Source organism: Ictalurus punctatus, chromosome 25, assembly GCF_001660625.3.
Source record: "Ictalurus punctatus breed USDA103 chromosome 25, Coco_2.0, whole genome shotgun sequence".
Classification (NCBI taxonomy): Eukaryota; Metazoa; Chordata; class Actinopteri; order Siluriformes; family Ictaluridae; genus Ictalurus; species Ictalurus punctatus.
Window position 1 is genome coordinate 12,597,852 of NC_030440.2, and position 12,877 is coordinate 12,610,728.

Genomic DNA, 12,877 nt, shown 5'->3' on the forward strand with positions numbered 1-12,877 from the left:
ACCTTTATACCCCAGGCTTAATAGATAATCAAGTTTCAATACATTCACTGGAGATGGAAGCTGCAGAGAAGATGACCACAGTATAACATGGTGTGTGTTTTGATTTACAAGGGCATACGGGTAAATGCCACCGACGAGAGCTATTTAAAAGCCCCACAGATACATCACATCCTTCCTGGGCAGGAAGGTTACAGAAGTTTTATTTGCACTGTCTCAAAGTCAATGCTCTGATAAAAATATGTCTGTGTCCATGATCTCTAGGGTAACGCTTCTGCACATTTGTAAATAATCTTGAATTCAGGTGTTTAAGGAAGCATCCTGTCTGAGGAACTTGGTTCATTATAATTAACACCGCACCCAAGATTTATTTTGTACTTAAATTCCGAGTTGTACTTGTAGTTGTACTTACTCATGTTTGAGATTGGTTCTCTTATTAAACACCGTGCACTAACAATGTCCCACACAACACGCTAACACATCAAACGGTAAGTGATGTTTATTCATCTTAATGTTTTATTATTACTTGTATCCCACATAGGGAGTTAGATTTGAGATGCTTTAGAGTGTTAGAGACTCTAAGCAGATTTAATAAACAATAGATTCTTGTCTCTTCCATATGTTGAAATATGACTGCTCAACCAAAAGAAACAGTTTTGGATCCAGGCAGGTTTAATCTAGATCAATCAAACTGGAAGTTTCATTTCCTGTGGAAGATTGAGCGTAGCTCAGAGCCGAAAGACCGTTTGACAAGTACAGACCAGCAAAAAAAAAAAGGGCAATAACTGAGGTAAAAGCTCAGCAACTACTTCAAAGCTATGGAAAATACATAGGCGATCATTTTGAAGGATATAAAAGTCTTCCCCAACCCCAACCCCCCCACCAGTAGCTACGTTGTGGCAGTCCTCAAGAGAACTCCATCTCCTTTCCTCTGCCTGAGTGTTGAACGCTCCATTCAGCAGAGCAACTACTACAGGCTGCACTCACTTTGCCTGAAATTACACTGCTCCATCAATGTGAAGTGATTGGTTCTAATCTTATAGTAGCTGCAGAATCACCATTAACCTCGTCACTGTGTCTGACTGTGTGTCACATATCCACAAAGTACACTTCCAAAATGAATACAGCAAACATTTACGTTCGGTCACTTTTTAATTTTTTTCTTCGGCAAATACATAAACAAAAACATCTAGTGCAATATACAATGGATATAAAAAGAAGTCTACACACCCCTGTTAAAATGGCATGTTTTTGTGAAGTAAAATGAATTAAACTGAAAGAAAACATCACGTTTTTCCACCTTTAATGTGATACAGCAACTAAACTTTCGAGTGAAAGACGACTAAACTTGCACTAACTTGGTTGCGGAAGTGTACACAGATTTACTGTACTCCAGATCTATCAAACTGAGGGTTAAAAACTCCTGTGCACATCGCTTTTCAAACCATTCCACAGGTTTTCCCATAGCATTTAGATCTGACAGGGTCATTTCAAAACACAGACCTTCTTCTGAAGCCGTTCCTATGTTGACTTGGATTTGTGCTTTGGATCGTTATTGTGCTGGAAGGTGAACTTTTTCTTCATCTTCAGCTGTATGACAGAGGCCTGTAGGTTTTGTGCCAATCTACACTGGTATTTGGAGCTATCCATGATTCCCTCTGTCTTGACTACAGCCCCAGTCCCAGCTGAACAGAAGCAGCCTCATAGTGTAATGCTGCCTCCACCCTGCTGCCCCATGGATATGGTGTTCTTTGAGTGATCAGCTGACTTGGTTTTGCACCAGACATGTAGTTTAGAATTATACCCGTAACATTGTACATCGACCTCATCAGAACACACAACACAATTTCCCCACATGGTTTGGGATGGTTTAGATGGGCCTGGGTGGGGTCCCCCCCCATGAGGGGAAGGGGTTCCGTCTAGCCACCCTAATCTATATCCCTGATGTGAAGAATACGAGAGATCGTTTACATTTATTCATTTAGCAGACGCTTTTATCCAAAGCGACTTACAAATGAGCAAATACAAGCAAAGTGATGTATCAAGCAGAGAACAATACAAGTAGTGCTACCTTACAAGATCTGTTAATTGAGTTCTAGAAGAAGCAAAGTGCACAGAGCAGAGGTTTTTTTTTTTAGGGGTTGGTTAAGTGTTAAGGGGTCTTTAGCTGTTTCTTGAAGATGGTGACAGATTCTGCAGTCTGGATTGAGGTTCATTCCACCACCGAGGAACAGATAGTGTGAAGGTTCTGGAATGGGACCTTGAGGCACGCTAAGTAGGCAAGATTGTTGTCACATGCAGGGATTGAGCAGTAATTGCAGATATTCCTGCAGCTCCTTTAGTGTAGCGGTAGGTTTCTTGGCAGCCTCCCTGATAAGTTTTCATCTCGTGCTTTCACTCAATTCAAAAGGCAGGTCCTGTTTTTGGTGAGGTCACTGTGGTGCCCTCATTTTCTCTACTTATTAACGATTGCCTTCACAGTGTTCCATGGTACATCTTATGTTTAGGAAATTCTTTTATACCCTTCTCCTGACCAATACATTTTGACAAGGAGACCCTGCACATGCTTTGTAAGCTCTTCAGTCAGTTAGGCAGCCGGATGAAACCAAGATGTCAGGAAAATCCTCCAGAAACAGCTGGTGAATTTTGATGGTTGCTACACGACACTAATGGCAGAAACAAGATCTGACATGATTTATATTGTGTTCCTTTTTTTTTTTTACATCACCAAAACTCTCCGTTTTAACAGGGGTGCATAAACTTTTTTCCACTGTAGACATTATGGCTCAGCAAACTTCTGCACTTCTGTTCAGAATTGCATTGTTTCATACTGCAGAGATATTTCAAGCATTTATTTTAAAATATTTGTAAAGTGACGGCATGTGAACGCAGGCACACGAGTAAATACAGAGAATACACATCCCACAAGGCAGGCAGTAATATTCAGCATAAAGTTCTCAGAATGGGCAGAAAGAGGAGGCGGTCTAATTGGGTCCAAGTAAACAAATAAAAATTTTTTTGAGATCAGTGAGTGTCTGTGGCCCTATAAACTCTCTCCTGCAGCTGTAGAGCGGTGGGACGAGCGTCAGGGTCAAACGCCAGCATGTCCAAAAGCAGGGCACACAAGTCAGGGCTTGGAGATGGAGGCAATGGTGGTGCCCGTCGTGCCCGCATGGGGATTACCAACTGTAGAGCTGGATTCTCACATAAAGCCTCTCCAAGCGGTGTGAGCCAGCGGCCTTTCTCCACATATGCTCCTGCAGATGGATGAAAGTATATGACAAACTCAAAAAAAAAAAAAAAGAGGAAATTTTCTGTTTGACCACCAAATTATTAACATCTAAATTCAAGGGCATTCAATGAATATAAATTAGCAAAAGCAAAGTTTAATGCTTTAAAGCTGTGGCACAAGGCACCATTCATTAGTATTCACTACAGCACAAAGGTAGCAAAAACACACCCCGTAACTTTGATGGATGAGAGAAGAAAAAACAACACTGAAAGCTCTTAACCGCCTTTAATAAATAGGCTGAGACACCTGACCTTTGTGGTAGCCAGCTGTGAGTAATTACAGTCCTGCTTGAATTGGCTGGCCACTCCATCCAAAGCCTCTTTGCTCAATCCAATTTAGTCCATCACCAATAATACGCCATGTCAATGGGCCCTTAAGTCAGGCACACAAATGCCACGATACATAAAATTAAGCACAGCTACCATCCTGATGTAGCTCCAATGCACTGGTTGGCATTAGCGAGGGTGAGTCTGGGGTCACACGCAGCCAAAATGGGCTCAGATGAGTGCTGATGATATCAATAAACAAGGGCTCTATCAGTTACGAGAAAGAGACTAATCTTGTAGTTAACGTAGTGGTTTCCAAAGTCCAAAGCATGGTTAAAGATGAGCAAATGGCACTGTGGAGGTATGTGTGGAGAATCAGTACAGTTCTGATATAAGCAGTGTAGTCACTGAGATGTGAAATTAGAATAAAACGCCCCAGTGACCCAGGACTGATTCCTTTCATTCTTTAAAAAACATCCTTGTTATGAATTAAGGATCCAAATGAACTTCAAAATGGGTTTTAAAGCATGGCATGTAGTAGTGGGCGGTATGGACAAAAATCTCAGCATTGGTTTAAAATGATCAAGGTATTGGGTTACATCATGGTATAACGTACTATGTAATGTAAAAATCCACACCTTGTCTCCGTAACAAAAAAAATCCCTAAAACCATAATAATAGATCAACCGTTATACCATCCACATATACTAATCCCATTACATTTTGATCTTTGTTGCACCCATTTACCTAAAAACTAAAACAATGTATTGCATCTCAGAAAAAAATAGCCTTCTTTACACTTCCAAGTGAAGTCATTTGTTTATATGCTTCCTTTTTTTTTTGCTTTTAAATGACTTACCAAACATTACAAATCCACATCTCCGCCTTACTGGTTAGCCAAACTAGGTTTGGAACATATTCGTGAGACTGAGCACTCACCCAGCTGCTCCTCGTTGGAGCCGTCTTCCAGGAAGGTGATCCTCTCCAGCACGGCCCAGAAGAGAACACCTAGAGAGAAAATGTCTGCTTGGGCTGTGTAGCTGTGTCCAGCCCACACCTCAGGGGCCATGTAGAAGTCTGAACCACACGTGGAGGAGAGGGCCAGTCTCCTCCGTTGCCCTTCTGTTGGGCCTTCTACGGTCTTGCTCAGCCCAAAGTCTGCCACCTGGAACAAAAATCAAGGCAAATCGTCAGCCACAAAACACAAACATCAATGCAGGGAGTGTAACGATACACGTAAATCAGAATTAGATTAGATACGATGGCATCTACATATAGTCAATTTTTTCAATACAGCAAGAGTCTGGTTCAGTTGACCACTCAGTGTCAGTGGGGACGCCTCTGCCACCAACAAGTCTAGTCCTTCTTCTTACTACATAATACCCTTAAAATATTAAACTATTAGAACTATTTCAGACATTTGACTTTGAATGTTTGTAGGGTTGATTTGGAACTGATTCAATTAGAAATTCATAGCAAACACACATTCTTGAGATATACCGGAGAGATGCACGTAGCTAGCCAAAAAAAAAAAATTTTAATTCCTTAACATCAACATGTAAGTACCATCTCTGTATGACAAACAAGAAGGAAGCGGTTGAAGAAAAAACAACAACAAAAATTTTTTAGACGTTAATTCATTTGAGAACTTTATCCTGTGTGGATCAAATCTAAAACCTAATTCATTAATCTGCTGGTTACAGTGATAATCCCATATAAATCCGACAAACGTTCAACCACTCGTTCTTGAGATATTGCGGAATCTCAGACAGACGGACAACCTGAAAAAACACCCCCATCGCTCAGTAGCAGAAAACACGAACCAACACGATACATTCAGGATATATTATTTATTGATAGAGACTTCAAAGCACTACTGTAAGTCGCTCTGGATCAGAGCATCTGCCAATGTAAATGCAACAGTACAAATTTAAATCAGTCCCTCTAGGATTTTGTGGTCGCAGAAATTGATACGTTTACATGGACAGCAGTAATCTAATTATTATGTCTTATTCGGAATAAGACATTCTGATTAAGGCGTTTACATGAGTCACTTTTAGAATATTCCTTTCATGTAAAATGGGAACATGTTATAGAACATAGCACACGTCATTACGTCTTCATTATGGTACCGTATACAATTGAGTGTTTTTATTTTTAAATTTTACAAACGCTTCAAATGCAGTTAATTATTTGTCATGCTGTACCTGCAAATAGACGACTGCTTGAAGCCGTGGGCTGCGTCCCAAACCACGTACTTACCTACTATATAGTAGCTGAGATACGTGTAGTTATCCTAGTATACAGTAGGTAAGTACGCGGTTTGGGACGCAGCCGTGCTCTCTTGTTTGCCGTCAAACAGTTGAGCGCTGCCGTGTGTGTACGTGTCCTGTCGCGGAATTTGGTGAAAACTCCCACACGACGTTAATAGTGTGATTAAGGTGTGTACATGTCTGTAATGCACTTCCATAATGCAACTAAAACAGGAGTACTCCACATGTCTTAATTCTATTGGTGTTTACTCCGTGTATGACTTTAATCGGATTAAGGTAATATAAAATTACTGTTTACATGCTAGATTCTTAATCAGAGTATCGTCTTAATATCCGATTATTGTTGTCCATGTAAACGTACTGAATAACACAAAAACGAGAAGTTTACGATTTTTCTAAATTACCACAGATTTTCTGCAGATTTGTGTGACCACAACACGCATTCAGCCCAAGCCCTCTTCGATTCATGTGCATTGAACATGAGTACAGCTAAAAGATCTCATTTACCAACAAACATCACTGTGAAAGGGCAAAAAATAAAATAAATTTTTTAAAAATTCCACAAAAAATAAAATAAATAAATAAATAAATAAATAAATAAATAAATAATATTTTTAGAAAAAGCACAAACAACTGCGAGTTGCATCACAGATTTTGAAAAAAGCCGCAGCAAAACTGAGCATTTTTGACCACAACGATCAAAAAAAAGACAAAAAAACAAGACACACAAAAAAAAAAAAAAAAAAAAAACACGAAAAAAAAAGAAAAAAAAACTCCACAACATCCTGTACGGACTGTATAAATTTTGCATTATGAACTTCTGTGAGGTTTGGAAAGCCTGGATTGAAACCAGTCTGTCACACTGTTTAAATACAACACAAGTTCTGCTTTGCTGATTTGCTGTGTGGGTGGAACCAGTGAAGCAAATACAAGAAAGTTTGAGCTTTTAAAGACCACTTTAGTGGCGTTTTACCCACACATTACCTTGATCACTGGGCCAGTTTTAGTTAGGCAGACGAGCACATTGGCCGGTTTCAGATCTCGGTGCACTATACCCAATCCATGCAGGAAAGTCATGGCACTACTGAGCTGTCGAACCACCTCATGATTTCTCTGGATGTCTGGACACCTAGACAGCATGTACTGGTTCAGGTCTCCACCATCGCAATATTCCATCACCAGCCACAAAGCCATGCACCGTTTCGGCAACTTCCAGTCGGACGGCAGTCTCCTCCTCGACCTGTCTGGGTTTCTCGCTTGACTTTTAGAGTCCTTGTCCACAACCCTTCCTTTGAGGGCACTCTCCACGAGGTCCAGCGGTAGCTTGTTGGATTTCAGGGGCTGCAGCGTTTTAGGGCCGGTCTGCAGCAGGCAGTTGTGGAGGGCGATGACATTCGGGTGACTACTGGCAGTGGCTCTCATGGCCCAAAGCTCCTGCAGGTAGAGTTCAATGCTTTCTGGGCTGCAGCAGGGCAAACGTTTGATGGCCACCGTGTCTCCTCTGCAGCCCCACCAGCCTGTCTCCATCACATGGCCCTCAAACACCACGCCATAGCTGCCTCGACCCACTTCCCGCTGCAGCCTGTACACCTGCTCCATGACGGATGGTTCTACCCTCACTGGATTATATTTGATACACCAGTGTCATGGACGATGAACATTTTGTTTGTTTGAGCTGCAACGACAGGAAAACTTTTTTTTTTTATACCTCAAACCACAATAAATAATTTCAACACTGAATTTAGCTTTCCAAATAGACCTGGGGTAATGTTAATGTCACCAAAGGTTTGAGCTGTTTTTTCATTGAAAGGCACACTATAAACTAAATTCTACGTTTAAAGTCGCCGTGAAGCGCCTGAAACCCGCTGCATTATCCAATGTGTTGAAAATTTCCACTGAAGCAGGAAATCAGGGTGGGACATTGAGTGACTCCACCCCCTTTTTAAATAGCCAATAGCATTTAGCTTACCTCACAGCCCGGGATAAGCCATATTTGACAGTAGTTCGACAGGGTGATTTTTATAATGTCGGGGCATTATAAACGCAAAGACGACAACGACGATTCTAGAGAGCATTTGATTGGACAGAAAATCTGATTAGAAGCTAAAGTCCAGAATGAGGTCATCAAAATTGTTGCTTCGTATTGGTGGTAGAGAGCGGGACTAAATTTTTAATGCGTATATCTTCTAAATGTGAATCATGTCATTGTTTTGGAGCGCACCAGCTTATAGATAACCTTAAGTCTAACATTCATACCAAAACTTCCATTTTTGATTTCAGATGAACATGTACGTGATGTGTTTGTTTGCGCAATAAGTAAAATATCATAGACTGTATTGCTTTAACTACTTTTATATTAAGGTTTGGGTCTTTAACTGATCAACTAACTGCAATGTTTAGTTGTGTAGTTTTCCACTGGTCAGGGAAATTCAACCATAAAATAAAATGAAATGTTTGAAGTCATACCACAGAATTCTCCATTCTGATTGGTCATAAGATGCTCTCCCAGCAGTTCAGCTACAAGCCAAACCACAGGTTTATACTAATGCAATCTGTTCAATACATTATGGTTATCTACCTAATACTTACACGGGAACGACAGTGGTAGACATGTGGGTGGGCTTTCACCTACTAGCACAATGCACAGACGAAGAAGACGACGACGAAGAAGAAAAGTAGTAGTCGTAGAGACAGAGTCAGAGGAACTTACATCTCATTTCCTCATAAAACTTGATAAAAATGATACCCGAGACTACTGAGTCTTTATTTATTTATTTATTTAAAATAAAAACCAAAGGGTTATCACACCAAACCCTGCCCTTGTTTAGATTTGTACTGATTATTGTTCTTTAACGTGTCTGGTGTTACTTTTGCACAGTCCTGTATATAAATGAGTAAAATATTTAAAAGCAGTCTGAAACTATGCTTGACATTTTTCGGTATTACTGTGTAAAGAAGAGGTTTTTCTTCAGGGACAGAAACAACACTTGTATGTAAGGATAATCTGCTCTACTCACTTTAACTCACCAAGTTTAACACACACTATTACCTCTCGACAATTAAAAGTGTACGCTACAGATAATGCTGCTGCTTTTCAACCATTTTGAGGAAGGAAAAGTCAGAGCCTTGTTGAATAATAAAGTCTTGTCACTTTACTCACCCATGAAAACAAATCAAGTGACCAGTGTCACAGCTCGTATTAAAAACCCACACAAAAGAAGTACATGTATCTGACGTGTACAAGCAAAGCGCTTAATCCAAATAAAATATACAAAAATTTCAGCGGAAGTTCCGGCCTTTCAGAGCTTCCCGCCTTAAACCGAATCTGCGCTCCTATTGGTCACAGCGTGTTACCGGTACCCGTGTGACCAATAAGCGCTGACGTTATCACTAAGGATTCAAACCGACCAATGAAATGAAGGAACGATACAAATATTTAGGTTTTTCATAAATATCTACAGACTGGTGGCAGTTGTTGCTTTTGTTTGTTTTTTTAGTTGAAACCTTTTCACATATATGCATGTACACCAGATACAACAGCATTGTGTATCGATTTAGTTTGAAATAACAAAAATAACCCGAGTAATTAGCCAAACAAATATCAGATTTGAAAAACTTATATACGTATGCCTGCATAATAACGATATGAAGTCATTTGAATAAATATGAATAATTCACAATAATGATTATGAAGTCATTTGAATAAATATGAATAATTCATAATCATGATATGAAATAAAAAGGTGAAACAATTTTAGTGCATGTTTACAAAGACAATTCTTTGAGGTAAATAGTGAAGTTTGGTGGAGATTTTAAGAATCTATATTTATGAATGATGAATTTGGCTAGAGTCAGTATGTTGTGGTGAGGAACATGTAGTTGAGAAGATTACTCCAAGTTGATGAGATGAAATTTCAAGTTGAGAGAGTGTTGTGCACTAAAATTGTTTGAACCTTTTTACATCATATAATTATGATGAATTATTCATATTTTTTCAAATTACTTATGCAAAGGTAGGCAACTGCCTTGGGCCCCCGGAAGCCAAAGTGAATATGAAAGTATTTTAAATTATTAATGCTAAATAACGTATGCTGAAAATTTAAACATCAATGTTAAAACACTGAAATGAGAGGCCCCATTCCTATGTTTGCCTATTTTGCAAATCACTAAATCCACCATTGGCTTTTACTGGTTGGAGGCAGGGAATTACAGAAACCAGGCCATTATGATTAAAATGTCCAGTTTATGTTTAGCCTATAGTTTATGTCATGCAGGTGACAGCTAGGTTTCTGATTTAAAAAGAAGAAGAAGAATTTTTAAGGAGAAAAGGCCACCCTGAAACACATTAAATATGTCTGTATTGTCCATCCATCCATTAATTTTCTGTACAGCTTATCTTACACAGGGTTGCAGTGAGCCTGGAGCCTATCACAGGGAACTCAGGGGACACCCTGGACAGGGTGCCAGTCACACGCTATGAACAATTTGGAAATGCCAATCAGCCTACAAGGCATGCCTTTGGACTTGGGATCAAAAACTCTAAAGCACAGGAGGAACATGCAAGTTCTGCACAGGAGGGTGAAGGCAGGATTCAAGCCTCCAACCCTGGAGGTGCAAGGCAAACGTGCTAACCACTAAGCCACTATGCCCCCATATTTGTGATGTGATTACTGATTTTGTTGTTAATTTGCTGTTAATTTGTGAGAAGTTAAGTGCCATGCTGACATCACAGGAGGTCACTGCCACTGCTAGCACAGTTACAATGGTGTTTAATAGGAGAAAAAAATTAACAAACATAACTTAATGAATCATAAGGGATAACCCCAAAAGAGCAAAGGCTTTTTTTCCCCTCACTTACCATTTTCCATTTCACATTTCATCATAGTAATGAGAAATCCATCATAGGTGAGACATACATTGGACTCCAAAATGTTCCAGAATGCATTGCAGTTATACGTTAGACTCAGCTCGCCTATTTAGTGATTTATGAGATGACGAGTACAATAGAGCTGATGGTGGTATAAGCATGACAACTAGGGAAGGCAGTGTAGAAATCACATAGGACTAAGCGCTAAACACGTTAAAATTGAGGGACAATGAACAGTAAAAATCCATCCATCCATCCATTTTCTGTATTGCTGATCCTACACAGGGTCACGGGGAGCCCAGAGCCTATCCCAGGGGACTTGGGGCACAAGGCGGGGTACACCTTGGGCGGGGTGCCAATCCATCGCAGGTCACAATCACACACACCCATTCACAAAGTACAGACAATTTGGAAATGCCAATCAGCCTACAATGCACATCTTTGGACTTGGGGAGAAAACCAGAGTACCCAGAGGAACCCTCTGAAACATGGGGAGAACATGCAACTCCACATACACATCGAAAAGGTGGAAATTGAGCCCCCAGCACCAGAGGTGTGAAGCAAATGTGCTGAACATAGTAAATATTAATGAACTATCTAAAAAACCTAATACCCAGTATGATGTAGTGTGATGTTTAATGCATTGCTCAATAAATGCCCATCTGTTGCACATTAGCCACAAAGCAGAGGACTTAGGAGGATTCTGTAGACAGATTCATTGCCAAGCCACTTTATTTATTCATTCTTTTGCCTTGAGTACTCACTTTATCATGCTCATGGTTGCAGTGGGTCTGGAGCATATCTCAAAGACACTGGGCACAAGGTGGTAAGACATCCCAGATGAGTCCATGCAGTCCACGCAGGGCACCATGCCCACACGTTCACACACTCATTGACACCTAGGGGCAATTTAGCCTTGCCAGTACACCTAGTAGCTTGTTTTTTGGAAGGTGGGAGTAAATCGGAAGAAACCCACACAGAATTGTTAACTTGCAGACGTATGTGTTATTCAATTTAGAGAGAGTCTAGACTGACTGCCTCACAACCGTGTGTAGGACATGGGGTACAGAAAACGGATGGATGGAATGCCTACTTGTGAAATTGAATGCCTTGCTGCTGGGTCTGTAAAGGCCACTGTGAACTGCTCCAATAAGGCACCAATGCTAAACTCCCTAAGCACATTACAGCCAAGTCAATGTGGCATCTAGGTCTTCTATGGGTGAGCTGATTTTACGTAAGAGGACGGTAATCTGGAAGTTTATGTGTTTCATAACTGTAGCCTTCAAACCTACCGAAAGGTCGATTTCACGCACCAGTCTTCTAGATTTTCCATTTTAATAAATACTTTTGAGGTCAGAGTTTTAGATTTGAGACGCAGTTCATGACAACAGTCACAGCAACTGTGGAAGATTTTAAAGAGAGACAAAGCTTATCAGTCTGTTTAAAATCACTGTGCATGAAATTACTAAAGATTTTAGAGTTCAACATGGAAACAGGGATATTTTGGCTCTGACGTGCTGTATAGTGAATGTCGACTTAATGTCGCATTTAATCCTCCAGATGTACATAAGATGATGTGAACAATGCCACTTGTGCTGCAGCTGCTTCTGCAAGTGCACGCAACGTCATCCGTCAAGTATAAACCAGACCTCTCTGCTTCACATTGGGCCACATCACACTACCCCGGCCTGGTATTTTCCTACAATAACATACCCCGTCATGCTTATGTATCATTCAAATCTGGATGCGAGCGTGGAAGGAGATGCGCCCTTTCAGACACACCTCCTGACTTGTTGAAAAGCTGTGTCAAGAAAATGCCTGCTCACACTTCTACATAGTTCCTGGAATCAAAACCTTTGCCAGGAGATTCTCACCTGTGTCTGCATTTAAACAAAAAGAAATTTTTCATTATTAATTTCAGCCCTTTCATCTGTTGCATTTTTCACTTTTGTTGCTTATTAATTGTTTTTGGAAAAACACTTTTTCTTTTGCTGGGTTTTTTTCCCCCATCTAAAGACAGCAAATGAAGGCCATCAATGTAGGATCTGCCTAAAATCATCACCAAAAAGCTATGACTAAGGCAAATGTAACATTCACCATGGCCAACATTGAGCTTGTTCGGTGTATCGAGTGCAGGAGGTCAGTCATTCTTTCTCCTTCATCAGTAATAGCTATATTTGTG

The 12,877-nt window shown here is 40.3% G+C and overlaps 1 protein-coding gene across 1 annotated transcript; it reads right to left on the bottom strand.

The window, feature by feature from the left end:
- Window positions 1-1,595: 1,595 nt before the first annotated feature.
- si:ch211-63o20.7 (Serine/threonine-protein kinase pdik1l-B-like) lies at window positions 1,596-9,461 on the bottom strand. The gene is made up of 4 exons (XM_017456481.3): window positions 8,989-9,461; window positions 6,813-7,503; window positions 4,495-4,720; window positions 1,596-3,254 (listed from the first exon to the last, which is right to left on the bottom strand). Exons 2-4 carry the CDS (start codon window positions 7,425-7,427, stop codon window positions 3,022-3,024), a joined length of 1,074 nt encoding a protein of 357 aa, XP_017311970.1. The 5' UTR covers window positions 7,428-7,503; window positions 8,989-9,461; the 3' UTR covers window positions 1,596-3,021.
- Window positions 9,462-12,877: the final 3,416 nt, after the last annotated feature.